This window comes from Hyaena hyaena, unplaced genomic scaffold, assembly GCF_003009895.1.
Source record: "Hyaena hyaena isolate Hyena2069 unplaced genomic scaffold, ASM300989v1 scaffold_94, whole genome shotgun sequence".
Taxonomy (NCBI): domain Eukaryota; kingdom Metazoa; phylum Chordata; class Mammalia; order Carnivora; family Hyaenidae; genus Hyaena; species Hyaena hyaena.
The window spans coordinates 1,920,202-1,936,863 of record NW_024080726.1 but is presented as its reverse complement, the minus strand read 5'-3'; the positions used below and the strand labels follow the sequence as shown (position 1 = coordinate 1,936,863).

Below are 16,662 nucleotides of genomic sequence, written 5' to 3'. Positions count from 1 at the left end.
ATTTCCCCTCAAGATTTTATCTAATACGAAGTGTAAAAATTATGGGGCGCCTAGGTGGCTCAGTCGCGTCTGACTAGCTCAGGTCATGATCTCATCACTGTTCATGAGTTTGAGCCTCACATCGGGCTCTCTTCTGTCAGTGAGGAACCCACTTTGGATCCTCTGCCTCTCCCCTGCTTGTTTCTCTCTCTCTCTCTCTCTCTCTCTCTCTCTCTCACACACACACACACACACTCACTCAAAATTAAATATTAAATAAGAATAAATAAAAATTAGGTTGCTTGGGGTGTCTGGGTGGCTCAGTCGATTAAGCATCCAACTGGATCTCAGCTCAGGTCTTGATCTCAGGGTTGTGAGTTCAAGCCCTGCATTGGGCTGGATGGTAGGTGTGAAGCCCACTTCAAAAAAAAAAAAAAAAGGTTGCTTAATATTCACTAACTGGGTGTAAAAATTATTTGAAAACAATTTTCATTTCTGCATTCTCGCATTAATTGGATGCTGACCGAGGATGATTTAGTTCCCTGCTTGCTTCTCCCTGCCTCAGGACACTGAAATGAGACCCGTGAGCAGCAGAAGTGGGAAGAAAATAAGCAGAAAACTCTAGAGGGGCTTGTTGGATTTGAGATGGGAATTGTCACTGAGCCGTCCGTGGAGAGGTCCCACGATTTATTTCTCTCATCTCCATGGGCTTACTCATTGGGATTTCATTATTTTTGAGTAGTCCTAAATATAAGACTCGTAAAAGCCTCCTTGTTTACTTGCTGGGTGCCATACACTGTGTGAGAGGTTACGTATTTTCTCATCTGAGTTCTTTCTGACAACCTTGTGAGGCAGGTATGTATTACCATCCTCCACGTTTTACAAATCAGAGAGGCTCAAGTTTAATGACTTGCTCGAGGTCTGAGAGATTCTGGTAAGTAGCAAAACAGCCAACGGTGGGTTTGTTGAATAGATGAATATAAGGTAGAGGGGACAGTGAACCTGACTGAAGCCAGGGTCCAACAAACCATTCCATTCACTTAAGGATCACGAGCCGATGGGCGTTCCCGCCGATGCCCATGTATGTAACACCCGGGTACCTTCTTTGCCAATGTAGAACTCCGAGCCCATCCTGTGGGGGGGAGGGGGTGCTGCCAGTTTTTAAGGTTTCAAGGCCGCTATTCGTGCATTTGTGGTGAAGGCAGCAACGCGGCAAAGGGAAGGCCTTTGCTCTGCAGCCACTTGTTAGGGAAGCCGCCCCCAGGCTCCAGGCCCTGCTCCCGGCCTGCTCTGTGGTCCTAGTACGTGCAGGACTAGGGTGGGGGACAGATTACCTGACAACAGGAAACAAAGGAAACCTTTGCTGCTAAATAACTGGGACACTGACACTGTCCACCAGGAAAAAAAATCTGATGTTGACCTCAGAAAACACGGGAGAAGTGTGGACACAGACACATACTATGTAATTAAATACAAATATTTGCAACCAGCTAGGTTTTTCAGTCATGAAAGTAATTCAGCTCAAACCAATCCTACAGAAACTGGCATCGAGTGAATCTTCTCTAAATCCACCTGCCTGGGATGACTTTTCAGCTCAGGGTTCACAGTCTCCGACTCCCTACAAGCGTGCACATATTCTAGGAGTTTCTTATCCAAGCGTTGTTACTAGCAAAATCAATGTGCATGTTTCTTTTTCTTGAACAGTATCCTCCTTCCAGGCCAACGACACCCATAGGCATTACCTCCCCAAGCAGGGCTATCCTGTGATTTGTCCACTCTCGTCCCTATGGGTGCATGTTCATGCTTCCATAAACTAATTTTCTGTCCAGCGGAGTGGCTTAAAGAGCTGCAACTTAAGGCAGAACACCTCTTCAAGCACGGCCGGGCTTGACCACGCGTTGGAAAGATCCTACCACGGAGAAAAATCAAGTTTAAATACAAGTTTCGAGCAGTCTGCAGCCCGCGAAGGTTGGCGGATTTGGCCGGAGACTGCGTGCGCGGCGGGAATTGAGGAAGGCGGGGCTGCCAGGCGCCGTGCTGCCTCCCACCTCCCGCCGCCGGGGGGCGCGCGCGGGCCGGCGCCTCGGCTTCCGCCGGCGCCCCGCCCCCCGGGCTCGCCCCGAGCTCCGATTGGCTGCGCGGCGGGAGCGCGCCGAGTCAGGGGGCGGGCCCGCGCCGGCTACAAAGCGGCGAAGGTCACGGCGCGAGCAAGCGCGCGCCGCCGCCCCGCTCCCGCCTGCGGCCCGAGGCCCGAGGCCCCCCGCCTCGCGGCCCACGGCCCGCCGCCCGCCGCCCGCCGCCCGCGCGGGGAGCCATGGAGGGAGTGAGCGCGCTCCTGGCCCGTTGCCCCACGGCCGGCCTGGCCGGCGGCCTGGGGGTCACGGCGTGCGCCGCGGCCGGCGTGCTGCTCTACCGGATCGCGCGGAGGTGAGTGCGCGCGGCCCGCGGGGCCTCGGCCCGCCGCCCGCCGCCCGCCGCCCGCCCCGGCCGGCTCCGGGACCGCACGGCGCCTCCCTTCCCGCGAGGCCGCGACGTGGGGGTGGGGGCCCGGCCCGTTTGCTCCCGCGCGGAGACCCGCTCTGCACGCCCGCGTCCTCCGGGGGGCCGGGTTTGGAATCCGTGGTCGAGAAGCGGCCGGGGTGGTCGTGGGGGGGCGGGGAGGGCTCGGGGATCCCAGGAATGCGGGGCGGACGACGACAGCCCGCGCGTGGGTTACAAACTTCCTCCCCCGCGGAGACGCGTGCCGGCCGAGCCGCGGGATCTGCAGGGCCGCCCCACGCCCACCTCGGCGCCCGGCCCCCCGCGGGAGATTCCAGCGGAGATCGGACCGCGCCGTGTTCCGCCTTCAGCCCAGCTCCCTGCTCCTCGGGCGCGCTTTGGGGCGGCAAGATACCAGGGGGCACTTTCTGGTGGGCGTACGCCGTCTCGGGCGTTGTTCTGATTTCTCGGGGGCCCAGTCAGAGTCACAACCCCGTGCTCCCTCTAGAGAAGGAGGCTGACGGACAAAAGAGCTAGATTGTCACTAATTAGAAGAGCCACCGTGTGAACTGAAGCCTGGCCCTGGAGCCTGTATTCCTAACCCCTGGGCTATACTGCTGCCCCCAGGAGCTAGAAAGCCTGATACTCAAATGGGCTGGGGCTGCTGCTGAGCTGAGCTGGTTGGGTGGCTGCCCCAGCCATGGCAGGGCTCGGAGATCATGCTGATCCCCATACTCAGAGCTGGCCTCCCCGCGGGGTCCCCAAGATCAGGGATAATAAAGCTTAGTGGCCTCTTGCTTCAGCGGGGCCTCAGCACCCCAGCTGTTTCCCCCATCTGCCTCAGCCTCTCAGAGGACAGAGGGGGAAAGGTAGGTTGTGAGGATATCCTGGGGACAGAATGGGATCCGCAAGGGACCTGCGAAGCTCAGTTATAAGGGCACAGAAGAGAAGGAACTTGCCTGCAGTCATGTGGCAAGTAGCAGAGCTGGGATTTGAACCTGGGCAGTCTGGCTGTTCTTTTTTACTCACCGCCATGTACTGCTGCTCACCCGAGGGAGAAAGAAGTGAGGGTGACTTGAGTCACGGGCTTCCCGTAGGAGGAAGGGTAGGAGGGACATCAGCTGTGTCTGCGGGAAGAGCAGACAGGCAGGCCGAGGAGGGGGTGGCCTCCCAGGGGAAGGTAGCTGGGGATTGAAGGAGCTCCCAACTCAAGGGGCCCCAGACACCCCATGGCTCCCAGTGTTCCCAGTTGCTGCCCAGTTTCGGGAAGCTGGAGGGGCTTGCCTGACTGGCGGGTTCAAGGTGGTCATTTTATACAAGGGAGCGGAGGCGCAGAGGCATGTGGCCATTTGCTCAGATCTCCGGGGCGTGTGGACAGCGGAGCAGAGGCTGGGGCCGGTTTGTCTCTGCACGCTGCTGCCTCCCCGTTACGCTGGGCTGGCGCGTGCTGCACTAAGGATCGGAGCCTGGCCAGGCTTCAGTTGTGTTCAGTGGTGGCTGAATTTTGATTGAGTTTGTTCAGTGTCGCTCAGGCTGCTGCGATTGTTCTCAGGGGTTCTGTCTCCCCGCCTGGGCTGCCAGCCATGGCTCTGCCTCCCCGAGGTAGGAGTCTGGGCAGGCGGGTTCCGAGGGGAGCCTGGAGGGGGCCTGGAAGACACCAGAGTCATGGCGTGGCATTGGGACCCCTTGGTTGGGCTGAGAAGGACCAGACCTTTCCCAGGATGCTCCGAGATTTTCAGAAAGCACTGGCTCTTGTCGGGGCATCATAGATTGGCCGCTGTTGTGGTTCACAGGCAAGACCAGCCCTGCAGAGACTGAGCCCTTCTTCCTCTGGAAGGGAGGACGCTGTGACTGTGGGGGACGCTGGCTTTGGCCGCACCATGGGTTTTGAGGGACCCTTGGGAGGCCATGTGAGGAGAGTTGTTTCTGGAAAGTGACTTGGCCGGGTGGGTGTTTGTGGGTTCAGCACAGAGACGGTGGAGGGATCTAGAGGGAATACTGGCCCTCGGAGCCTGGGGGAGAGGCCAGTTTCCCGAGGGGCTGCAGCCCCCAGAGCCTCAGTCTTTGCCTGATTATCGTCAGTAACTCAGCGCTGATAAGCGGAACTACCTGCACACGGCTACCATGAGAAAGCCATTCTCCAGATGAGGAAACCAGGGCTTGGAGGAGTTAGGCTCCTGTCCTGCGGTGCCCGGCTGTTCAACAGCAGATCCAAAGGGGCGCCTGGGGGCCTCAGTTGGTTAAGCGTCCCGTCTCTTGATTTCGGCTCAGGTCATGATCTCACAGTTCCATGGGTTTGAGCCCCACATCGGGCTCTGTGCTGATGCCATGGAGCCTGCTTGGGATTCTGTCTCCGTCTCTCTTGGCCTCTACCCCACTTTCTCTCTCTCTCTCTCTCTCGCTCTCTCAGTAAATAAATAAACGTTAAAAGATATTAAAAAACAAAAAACAGCAGATCCACTCTAGCCCTTCGGCTCCTAACCAGGCCCTGCACTCGCTGAGCACACGTGAGAGGCCACCACTGTCAGTATGGGGTGGGGGCATGAAATACACTTCCGGGGGCTTGCTGGCCCTGCCTCCACGCGGTCATGATGGCTCCTTGTACCTCCCCCTCCCCAGACATCTACCTCTGGACTCCGTGGCAGCTCAGCATTGTGTCCAGGGTCCATCTTCTGCCGGCTCCCCCCTGCTCAGGGCCTCAGGGGCCCCCTCTGCCGTGGTGTTTATTGGATCGTCCACTGGTGTTCCGAGACTGAGGAGAGCAGCCCCCTGGGTTAAGTAGCAGAGCCCCTTCCTGGCACCCAGAGGCCCCGATTCCCGCCCCCCTCTGGCCTCGCTCATGGAGGCTCGTGGAGCTGCACGCTGGCTGAGGGGCCCCGCTCCCCGGAACCCCGCTGGGTGTCCCCTCCCCCTGGGCCTAGCAGTCCCGTCTGTTTGAATGCCATCTGCTCGCTTTGCCCTGCTGACCAGCAAAGCCATTCTTTAGGATGACGGCAAATGCTCTGCTTGTTGGCCTTTCCTGTGACATCTGTCACCAGCTGCCCCGTGAAGTTTCTGTTCTCGCCCTCATGTCCAGATCACAGGGGGGCATCACACGTGCTCATTTCCGTCTCCCAGACGCCCAGCACGTGCTCTGCAAGCACAGGTTGTACCGAGGGCAAGGAGGGCGGCCCGTGGTCTCCAGGCCAGGTCTGCCCTCAGAGAGGCGGCCCCGGGGCTTCCTGTCTTGTGTTCGCAGGACTCCTGCGGGCCTCGCTGAGTGTTGCCTTGAGGCTGGGCGCGAGGCCTGGGGTCCCTGGCAACACCCAAGTTGCCTTTTTTTTGAAGTTTATTTATTTTGAGAAAGTGAGTGCGAGTGGGGAAGGGAGAGAGAGGGAGAGAGAATCCCATGCAGGCTCTGTGCTGACAGCGGGGCTCGAACTCACGGACTGTGAGATCATGACATGAGCTCAGATCAAGAGTCAGTGTTGTGCCTTCAAGGCCCAGAGGAGCAAATGAGGAGCCGCCTGGGGGTCCAGCAAGTGAGCCTGTCCTGGGCTGTCCTTGGGGCCAGCCGCCCTGGTTCCTGAGGGGACCAGCTTGACTCTCACGGAGACCGTCTCCCAGACCTCACCCAGCCAACGCGCGGGGCCCAGAGTCAGAAGCTACGTGCCAGGCCCCGCTGGGGAGGCTGGCCCTTCTCAGGGCCTGGTGGAAACGTTGACACGGCAGTCTTGGCCAGACTCTAAGCCCCCTGGTACAGGGATTAAGCCCCGTCCACGTGTCCCCTCCGTGCGGCACAGTGCTGGGCTCACAGCGGGTGCCCAGGACCTAAAGCCGCATCCCCCCGATGGCGGGCCCGCGCCTGCAGCACACCCCTCTGCCCCCACCCACAGGAAGTGAGCTTTGTTTTAACTAAGTGTGCGTCGGGGCTGATGGGACAACGCCATTGTTGAGGGCAGGGGCGGTGGGGGGGGGAGCTTGCGGAGAGCTGGGTCCAGAGCGTGTGGCTGCCCTTTCTCCTCCCCAGACCCCCACCTGCTCCTGACTCCTCCTGGCCCCCTCTGGCTCCAGCAGAGCCCGGGAGCCCAGCACGCAGGTGGCAGGAGCTGGGTGCACGCTTGCAGACCCTCCTGTCCGTCCACCTGCAGGGGCGCAGCCTTCCTCCTGCGGCAGCCTGGCGGGGGACCGTCTCGGTCTTGCCCGTGTCACAGGGCTGCGCTGTCCTGTGACCCCAGAGCTTCTCCACCGCTCAGCGTGCTTTGTCCTAGAACCTCCCTGGACAGGATGTCGTTGACTTGGGGAGAAGGGGTTTGGAGGTTTCTCGAGGGGACCTGAGGGGACCTCCTGAGCAAGAGCAGGACAGCGCTAAGCTGCCTCAGAACAGACCCACGCTCCCGTGTCGGGCCTGGGACAGGTGGAGGCGGGCGCGGCCCGGGGCGTGGCGCACGCACGGAGCCCGAGGAGAGGCACTGCTGCGGGGGGGACCAGCTCCCGCCCAGTGTCCTGGTGCTCACTGGCCCATCCGCCACTCCGAGCCCTGGACCCTCTCAGCAGTGGCTGCACAGGAGCTGTGGGGAGGGACTCAGTGGCCCGTGGACCCCCCCCCCCCATCCCCGCCCTGGGCAGGGATTACTACGGGCTGAGAGTGACAGGCTAGAGCCACTGGCCTCCGGGACCAGAGCTAATCCCCTTCCTCGCCTTCCTGCCACCACTCCAGGCCGGGCTCATTTCCTGAGCAACAGATCTGGAGGTTCAAAGTGGAAATGATGGCTTCCTGGGGCAGGGCGGGGTGGGGAGGGGGCGCTCCCTGGGACCAGAGCCACAGGTCCTGACTGCCCGCATGGACCCCTGGGGCCTGCGTCTCACCCCCTTCCCCAGCTCTCTCTCTGTTCTCAGACTGCCAGCTCCCCTGCCTGGCTTCTCTCCAGAGGCTGAGTGTGGCATGGAGGGGTACCCGGGGGGCCCGTGGTGAGAATGGAGGGCCCGGGGGTCAGGGGTCAGGTGAGAGTGGTATCTCAGCCTGCATCGTCACTCGCTGGGACGTGCCCCCTGCGCTGTCACGAGCCTCTAAAGCAGGTGCAGAGAAATAACAGAGAAAGCCAAGGTGCCAGCATCTAGCCTGGCGGTTTCCACGCCTCTCACCTTGCCTGGCGCCGCCTTCTGCTGCCCTTAGTGCTGAGCTCGGTGACACCGTCAGCACGCCTTGTGCCAAGCACCTGCCAGGCTCAGCACTTTCCAGAATTCCCTGGTTTGATCCTCTCAGCAGCCTCTCTTTGGGGCAAGGATTATCATTATCCCCACTGTCCAGATAAAGAAGTGGATGTTCCAGGGGGTGGGTGACTTACCCCAGCGGCCACACCACAAAACCGTGACCACATTGCCGCACTGCCCACTGCTGCCATTTCTAGGCTTTGCTCTGGCGTCTTGGCTGTTGACAAGATGTGGCGGTCCCCAGTCCATCATGACGGCTTTGGCCTGAGCAGGGGCAGAGGGTGGGCTGCTGCGGTTGCCGGAGTGACCCAGAGTGCCCTCTGCTGGCCCTGGGGCCCCTCCTTGCAAGGCCTGGTTGCCAATCCTCCTCTCCTTCCACCCCTTCTCAGCATAACTGCCACATGTGGGGCGTCTAGACTGGTATTACTTCCATCCCTGACACACCCTTGTGCCCTGTTGGCAGATGAGAATACTGAGGCCTGGACAACCCTCAGAACCTGCCCATGCTCAGTGGGCAGTAACGGAGGGGCCCAGCCAGAAGGCAGCTGCGGTGTCAGGAGCTTCCTTTGAGGCCCCTGCAAACACAGGGACAGGAGGGTGACAGAGCTGGCCCGTCGCGTCACATAGCACCTTTACGTGTCTCATGGCCGTAGAGGGTTGTACCACCCAGACGCCCAGGTTCTGGGGCCGCTCGCGCTTTGCAGGTACAGGCCAGGCTGTGAGAGGAGGCGCCTCTGGTATTCACATCCGGAAGCTGGCATGGGGCCAGTGGGGTCGGGGTGCCGGCCCCGTACAGTGGGGGCCCAGGCAGTGCCCCAGAGCTGGAGGTGGCCTCTGAGGGGATGACAGGCAGGATAGGAGCCGTGAGGCCAGGACCCCGGCGCGCAGGCAGCTGCACCCCATTGCGGGCACTTTTTTCAGATCCCTGGGGCTGGAGGCGCTTGTTGGGCAGTTGCTGTATGCGCCCCCCCCCCACCCCACTACCTCTGCAGCCAATGCGATGGGTGGAGGGGCCCAGAGCACAGATCCCCAGTGTCTGGGCCGGATTATCCTGCAGCTCCCACCTGTCGCCACATGTGTGGCCAGCGAGGGCCATTGTGGATTGCTGCCCTGTCCCTCCAGCAGACAGGGCTGGCTCCGGCCTGAGCAGCTGTCTCTAGTTCCCGCCCCGCAGCCTCCTTACCCTCGTGGGTTTTTTTCTTTTTCATCTTTGGAGCACGGAAGGCTCCTGGCATCTGGAAACTCCCTGAGGAGCACTGTTTCCACAGCCCAGGGACGGGCTCAGGAGTCGGCAGGCCTTGGGGGGACAGTCCTGGTCCGTGTGGCCCCGATGCCTGAGCCCAGGGCACCAAGGACTGGTGCCAAGTGAACGGGTGCATCTCCAGCTGCCCCTGGGGCTGGGAGCGGGGAGGGCCGCCTTCGCCCAGGGGCCTGAGGAGAAGCTGTGCCCGCTCGGCCTCCTCGCGGGTCCTACGGGCCAGCGCTTGGCCTGCAGCCAAGCCCCTCTCCCAGTCACTTCTTCCAGCCGCAAAGTCTTCGGCCCTGGGTCCCCCCGCCTGCTTCCCCACGCTTTCTCTGGTCCCTGTGGCGCCACTCTCCCAGGTGACCCCACTCTGTCCTGTGCACAGGATGAAGCCGACGCACACCGTCGTCAACTGCTGGTTCTGCAGCCAGGACACGGTGGTGCCGTACGGGAACCGCAACTGCTGGGACTGTCCGCACTGCGAGCAGTACAACGGCTTCCAGGAGGTAACGGCCGAGCGGGGCTGGGGGGCCCGGGCAGCTTGTCCGCTGTCAGGCCACTAGAAGCAGCGGACCAGGGTTCAGACCTAGACCTTTCTGGCTCTGAAGCCCCTCCTCCGCCTTGCATTAGACCAGGGGCTGGCAGGCTTTCTGCAGGGGCCAGTGTTTTCGGCTTCGCAGGCCGTCCATGCGGCCGGTACCGGCTAGAAAACTCAATTCACAAACACCGGCGGCCCGTGGTGTGCAGCCGCGCTCCCTGAGGTTGGGGGGTGCAGGCTGCCCTCAGCGTCTTGCCTGTCGGGGCTCCACATGACACTGCTTTAGAAGAAAGGCTTCTGCCATTGCTGATGAAGACGGGGGATGTTTGGGACCCACCACTACTTCCCCGGGGTGTTGCCGGACGGGGCCGCCGGCATGGAGGCCCTCCTGTCCGCCGAGACGGGGCTCCCCACTCACCCCAGTCCCCTCCTGCCCCCAGAACGGCGACTACAACAAGCCGATCCCCGCGCAGTACCTGGAGCACCTGAACCATGTGGTGAGCAGCGCGCCCAGGCCCCGTCCCCCCGCGCAGCCGCAGCAGTGGGTGAGCAGCCAGGTGCTGCTGTGCCGCAGGTGCAGCCACCACCAGACCACCAAGATCAAGCAGCTGGCTGCCTTCGCGCCACGGGACGAGGTGAGGAGGGCCGGGCCCCGCGCCAGCCCCACATTCCGGGGGGTTGTTCCTTCCGTCTCCATTGACACACACGTCTCGCCCTCCCCGTCTCGTGGTTGCTGCTGTCGGGGCCCCAAGCCCAGGACATTGGAGAAACCCCGGCGCCTGGTGCAGTGGGGGGGGGGGGTGTCCTGGGGCAGCGGGAGGTTGGGTCCCTGGGCTCCCCACACAGGCTGTCTTGGACCCATCCTGTCCTGTCTGCATCCCTGGGTTGGTGCTGCCCGCTGGCCAGGCAGGCGGGTTGCCCTGCGTTCGGGGGAGGATGTGCGCGGTTCCTGGGAGAGGAGGACGGATGCAGGCAAGCAGCCTGGTGTTAGGAGTTCGCGCCCTGCCCGGGGGGCACCTGACCTCTGGAGGAGAGCCCAGCTGAGGCCCAGGGACCGTGCCTTTCCCGACCCTGCTGGGAGGGAGGGGAATGAGGAGAGGCCAGGCAGGGGGGCTGGGGAGCCCACGTGAAGAAGGGAAGGTGTGTGCAGTGTGGCAGCCAGTGCGGCTCTGGCACATTCGGTCCCAGCGAGAGTGCAAACCGAGAACTCTCGTGGCCGCTGCAGGCTGAACTGTGTGGCTCCTGGCATCAGGGAAGAAGTGTGTTGCTGCATCTCTGGGAGGCGGGGACTCGAATCTTTGGGCTATTCCCGAAGCCCGAAAAACCCTCCAGCCCACCAAAGCCCTTGGCTCTCTAGCGTTTTCTGGACCCTTGGCCTTCAGGAGGCGGGCAGGCCCTGCCTCTGAGTTGTTCTGCCTCCACATCCGTAGTGTCCACCCAGAGCCGGCTTCTCCCTTGGCTCACCCGGCCTGCTGGGGCGCTGGGCCCAGGAGCGGAGCCTGAGGCAGGGACCACATCACGAGCTCCTGGCCCCCAGCTGCATCCTGTGCAGCAACAGGACTTGGCCAGAGCGGCTTCTGGCCCCTGTGGGCCCCTGCCGTGTGTCGGGCTCCGGGCCAGGCCTCGCTCGCCGTAGCCAGCATCACCGCAGGCAGTGGCCCATTGGTGCTGTTGGGCACCGGAGGGAGCGGGTTCTGAGTGGGAACGACTTCCTCGTGGTCCCCGCACTTGTAAGTGAACCCAGACCTGACCTGCTCGACATGAACAGCCCCGGTTGCCGCCCCGAGGACCCTGAGCCTCTGTCGTCGCCCCCCCGCCCCCCCCGCAGGGCAGGTATGACGAGGAGATCGAGGTGTACCGCCACCACCTGGAGCAGATGTACAAGCTGTGCCGCCCCTGCCAGGCGGCCGTCGAGTACTACATCAAGCACCAGAACCGCCAGCTGCGCGCCCTCCTGCTCAGCCACCAGTTCAAGCGCCGGGAAGCCGACCAGACCCACACGCAGGTTAGAGCAAGGCACCCTGCGGGGCGTTTGGGGAGTCACAGCCCTTGATTTTGTGCAGGAAACCCCTGATAGAGGCTGAGCCCCCCGAGACTGTAGGGCAGCCCTTCAGAGCCGAGACCCTTTTCCTGGAGGCAGTAGCCTTCCCCCAGCCTTCCCCCAGGCCCCCTGTCCCACCCTGTTCACAGGCCCCTTCCTCTCACTGTCCTGAGCAGGTGTCCCAGGAAGAGTGGCTCAGTATCGTAGTACACACGTATTTTTCTTAATTTGTTAATGTTTATTTTTGAGAGGGAGAGACAGAGCAGGATCTGGGAGGGGCAGAGAGGGACAGAGGGAGACACGGAATCTGAAGCAGGCTCCAGGCTCCGAGCTGTCAGCACAGAGCCTGACGCGGGGCTCGAACCCACAAACAAGATCACGACGGAGCCAAAGTTGGAAGCTTAACCAGCCGAGCCCTCCAAGTGCCCCGAACGTGGGTGTTTGTGTGCTCAAGCCAGGAGCTGTGAGGGCCCTGCCGGACCCGGGCACTTCCCCGACACAGGCGCACGCCCCCACTGCACCCTTCATGGTAGGTGTGCCCTGAGGCCCTGTGACTCCCATTTATAGCTGTGGAAGCCAGACTCGGGAGTTCAAGAACTTGCAGAGGGCCATATGCCAAGATTTGAACCTAAGACCACCTGGCCAAAAACTGTCTTTGATTATTGCTATACTTGGTTAATGGAATGCTCTGGTTTTAAAAATCTGAGGTAGTGTGCTTCGGATGCTGTGTCTCCCTCTCTGCCCCTCTCCTGCTCGCTCTCTTTCTCTCAAAAGTAAATAAGACATTGAGAAAAAAATTTTTTTTTAATCTGAGGTAGTAGCAAGTGGATTTAGAAGTAAAAACCATCTCCCGCCAGAGACGCTCCTGCCCACATGTGCTCTGTGTCCAGCTGGCATGGGGTTTCCAGTCCGCGCACCAGGCCCCTGACTGGGAGGCCTCACCAGCCTGCGCGGCCGTCTGTGCACAGCAGGACACTGACCTTGAGCTTCCCCCCCTCACCACCGTGTCCCTAGACCAAACAACTCACTGTTGTTTTTTTTCACTTCGGTTCGGCCAGAGTTCTCTCTGTGTTTATCATAATCCCAGTGAAAATCGCAATAGGAATTTCTGGTGAGACCCTGATAACGTGACTGAAAAACGCATTTGACAAAACAGCTCACCGAACCACCCAAAGCGTTTCTCTAAAGACTGTGGTAGAGCCGTGGTGACTTCCACAGCCGGTGAAGGCCGAGAAGGCAGATGAGTGGAATACGGCAGTAAGCCTAGAGGCGAGGCGGGAGGACATGAGAGTGTCAGGCGTGGGCGAGACCCGTCTCTGACCGTCAGGAGCCTGGTGGAATCTTCAGTGAGCGCTCTGGGGCGCTGGCCCGGCCCCCGCGCACAGTGGGCCCTGCGAAAGGCTGTCGGTGGCTCTGGCCGCCCCGCACTGACCGGCGTCTCTCCCTCAGAGCTTCTCCTCCGCGGTGAAGGCCCCGGTCCAGGTCATCGTGCTGCGCGCCCTCGCCTTCCTGGCCTGCACCTTCCTGCTGACCATCACGTTCTATGGCGCCAGCAACCCCTTCGCCCCCGACGCCACCCTGCCCCCGGCCCTGCCACCTGGCGGCAACGGCTCGGCCGCGCCTGACAACGGCACCGCCCCCGGGCTGGACGGCTGGCAGCAGCTGCTGGGTCTGCTGCCCGAGCCCGCGGCGGAGAAGCTGCGGGAGGCCTGGGCCTTCGGGCAGAGCCACCAGATGGGCGTCGTGGCGCTGGGCCTGCTCACCTGCCTGCTGGCCATGCTGCTGGCCGGCCGCATCAGGTGCGTGCGGGGCCGGGCGGGCGGCGCTGGGCCGGAGGACACGTGCTCGCTCGGGGTCAAAGCTGAGAGGCTCTGCTGGGTGCATGGCCACGGGCTGAGCTCCGTGGCCGTGGCTGGAGCCGGACACGGCCCCTCTTGCCTGGCAGCTGGGAGTCTGAGGGACGGGAGTAAGCCAAGCGGCTCGCCCGAGAGGGAGGGGTGGCACCCAGAGCCAGCCTGCCCCTTACCGCCGCGTGCTCGGAGCTCGTGGTATGCCTCTGTCCCCCTCGGGGGTGATGGTGACCACACGCCTCTGCGGTTGTTGGGGGACCGGGGGGCCCTTGCGGCCCCTGTGAGGCTGCAGACCCCATAACGAATGGCATCCGCGTTGTCTCCATGGCTCTGAGGGGGTGGTCCTCGGCCCGGCCGTATAGACAGGGAAGAACCAAGCCGCTTGGGTGTGGGAAGTGGGAGTCCGAAGCCCCCCGCTCCCCTCTTGGCCCTGGACTATGTCCTCTGAGCCAGGGGAGAGGGGATGGAAAGGGGGCGGGAGGGGAGGGTCCTCGTCCAGCCGCTGGGGCCCCTCACCGCCACCCCTGTCTGCCCCGCAGGCTCCGCAGGATCGACGCCTTCTCCACTGGCCTGTGGGCCCTGCTGCTGGGGCTGCACTTGACGGAGCAGTACCTGCAGGCCGCCTCGCCTGGCTGGCTGGAGACACTCAAGTTCAGCACCACATCCCTGTGCTGCCTGGTGGGCTTCACGGCAGCCGTGGCCACGAGGAAGGCGACGGGCACGCGGAGGTTCCGGCCCCGAAGGTCAGAGAAGCAGCAGTGACTGCTGGGGGGAGGACAGACGGACGGACAGGTCCAGAGCAGGGCTCCCGTGACTGGCGTCTTTGTCACCTGCCTCACTCTTGCCCCCGCCCAGCCTAACCCCCCCCCAACACCCCCCCTCTCCCCCGTGCTTTCTGGCACGAGCAAGCCACCCTCCCCGCCCACTCCCCAAGTGCCCTAGAGCCGCCCACCACTGCCGCACCTCTCTGGCCAAAGACCCCATCACGGCCCCCAGACTGGGACACAGCGGCGCACGCAGCCTGCCTCTGACCTGGGGCTTTGGCTGGCAGTGTCCTGACCGCTGGGGGTCAGGTCCCTGCTGCCACCTGCCACTCCTCTCACTCTGCTGCATCTCAGGGCTGGTGACAGCAGCTGTGGGCCGGGCCCTTCCCGTGAGGCCTGACTACTCGGGCTGCATGGCGTGGGCGGGGGTGCCCGAGCCGGGGCCAGAGCAGAGCCGCCCACCCTGTCTCCGCGTCTCTCCCCCCATCTGTCCTCTTGGTCCTGCGTGTTGTCCACCCAGCCTTCACGGAGCTGGGGACCCAAGAGGACACAGGGCCGCCCCGCCCCGCCCCCACCCCACCAGGCAGCAGCTCAGTTCCTGCTCCAAGGCCTACCTGAGACTCGTTGTCCCTCAGCCTCCTGCCCTGGGCGCAGAGAACGCCGTTCTTGGGTCCAGACTGGCCACGAGTGTGTGGGGCGAGGCTCCGTTCGCAGCGGGCCGTAGGGAGGCCCCTGGCCCTGTGCTCGGCAAGCGTCTTCTTAGCAGCCAGGCTGTCGGGGTAGTCGCCCGGCGGGGCTTCTGAGCTGGTCTGCGTGTCGGGCACTGCCACGGGCTAGACGGGAGTGGGGCGCACGCGCTGCTCCCTCCTCCGAGCCGCGCCTGGCTCTCCCCTGGAAAGGCAGGACCCAGGCCTGGGGCTGAGCCCCTCGCCCACCCCTGCGGGGGCTGCGGTGAGGCCTCCGGGCAAAGGCTGCCCTCGCCGACTGGCAGTAGAGACCTGCGTGCCCTCAGCCTACTCCCCCCACCGCACGCCTGGGGGGTCCCGTGTCCTCCACTCACCCCTGTAGGATACCTGGGGAAAGTTCTCACTGCCCGCAGGTAGCACAGGGCAAGGGCCCCAGAGCGACACACGTGGCAACTGGTCATTTGTCACCTTGCCCCTCTCTGGCCTGTCACCAGCCTCCTGGCCCCTGGAGCCCCTCGTGGAGGGTGCCAAGGCTCCTGCTCTCCATGTCCCTGTGGGGCAGCTTTCCTTTCCGTGGGTCAGGCGAGAGGGTGGGGACAGTGCTGACCCAGAGTCACCGCTCCAGGGGAACACAGCTGCAACTCAGTAGGAGTGTGGTCCCGGCCAGGCCCCTGCTCTTCCCAGTCTTAGGTTACCATCTGTGAAATAAGAGGTGAACCTCTCTCCAGGGTCTTTGAATGCTGACCTTGGTGTGGATAGTTGTAGGAACACAAGTACAGGCCGAGGAAGCACTTAGCCCGGGGTGCTGTCTCTGAGTGCCTCCCCTCCCCCAACCCTGGCTGAGGAAGCACTTAGCCTAGGGTGCTGTCTCTGAACCGGGGGGGGGGGGGGGGGACACCCACTCTGCCCTGACAGCGGGCTGCCCGAAGCTGTCTCCCTCCAGCCATTCTGCCCTCTGCTGACCCCACAGTGGGCCCCACATCTCTCCAGCCCTGCCACTCGTCACTCTGAGCATAAGTCTCCCTCTAGGGGTGACCCCCTGCTCTCCCCTTCACATATCGGAGCCTGGGGAGGGCAGAGACAGATTACATGCATGTGAGGGTCACACTAGGCAAGGGGCCACCAAAAACAGCCTGACGGGCCCTTCATGGAGCCTGACCCCACCGTCACAGCCCTCACGTTCCTGGGGTCCTAAGGAGCTGCCCCCTCAGCTGTGTGGCCTCAGTCCCGGCCCCGCCTGGCTGGGCTCTGCTTGTTCTCCGTAGAGGGTGAGGCGCAAGGTGACTGGCAAACCTGCGGGGCTGTTGAGGGTGGGGGGCTGCCTGTCCGCCTGTCCCTTCACCCCCAGTCAGCCTGCCTGGGGGGAGGGGAGGCGGCCGGTACCGGGCGGACACCCGTGGTCTGATGGCCGAGCCGCCCGTGCGTACGGAGCCCCTGTTTTCAAGGAAACTGACAGCGCGATGCTAATTACTGCTTTTCTTGGCGTTGAGTAGAAGCAGGACATCTGTGTGTATGTGTGTATTTAAGTTAAATTATTTATAATAACCATACCCAGCTCTCGTGCTGGCCGGGAGCCTCTGTCGTGCAAATGTCTCTCTTGCCCTCTCCGGGGACGGAAAGACGCCCTCGTGAGCCGAGCCTCATCAGAGGGAGGCTTCCTGCGCTTTTTAGAGTTGTGTGTGACTTTTGAAAATTGCGTGTCTGTCCTTTGAAGTTCATGACCCGGAGCATACCCCAGCACCTGCTGATGTTACTGGCAACAGCTGAGGAAGTGCAGGCACCACTGGGATCATGGCTTATTAACTGGAAGTGTGTTGCCCCTGCCAAGGACCTCTGTCCCCTCCACTGGGGACGATTGTCAGACCGCCTGGGGTCGGGGCGACCGTCTCC

The 16,662-nt window shown here is 62.3% G+C and overlaps 1 protein-coding gene across 1 annotated transcript in view; it reads left to right on the top strand.

Moving 5' to 3' along the window:
• The first annotated feature begins 2,207 nt into the window (after positions 1-2,207).
• TMEM201 (transmembrane protein 201) overlaps positions 2,208-16,662 on the top strand; it is a 22,860-nt gene continuing 8,405 nt past the window's right edge. Inside the window, exons 1-6 of the mRNA XM_039234963.1 lie at positions 2,208-2,406; positions 9,279-9,399; positions 9,872-10,066; positions 11,260-11,436; positions 12,922-13,271; positions 13,862-14,065. Coding sequence (XP_039090894.1) covers positions 2,294-2,406; positions 9,279-9,399; positions 9,872-10,066; positions 11,260-11,436; positions 12,922-13,271; positions 13,862-14,065 — 1,160 coding nt within the window. The 5' untranslated portion in view covers positions 2,208-2,293. The remainder of the gene's footprint in view (positions 2,407-9,278; positions 9,400-9,871; positions 10,067-11,259; positions 11,437-12,921; positions 13,272-13,861; positions 14,066-16,662) is intronic.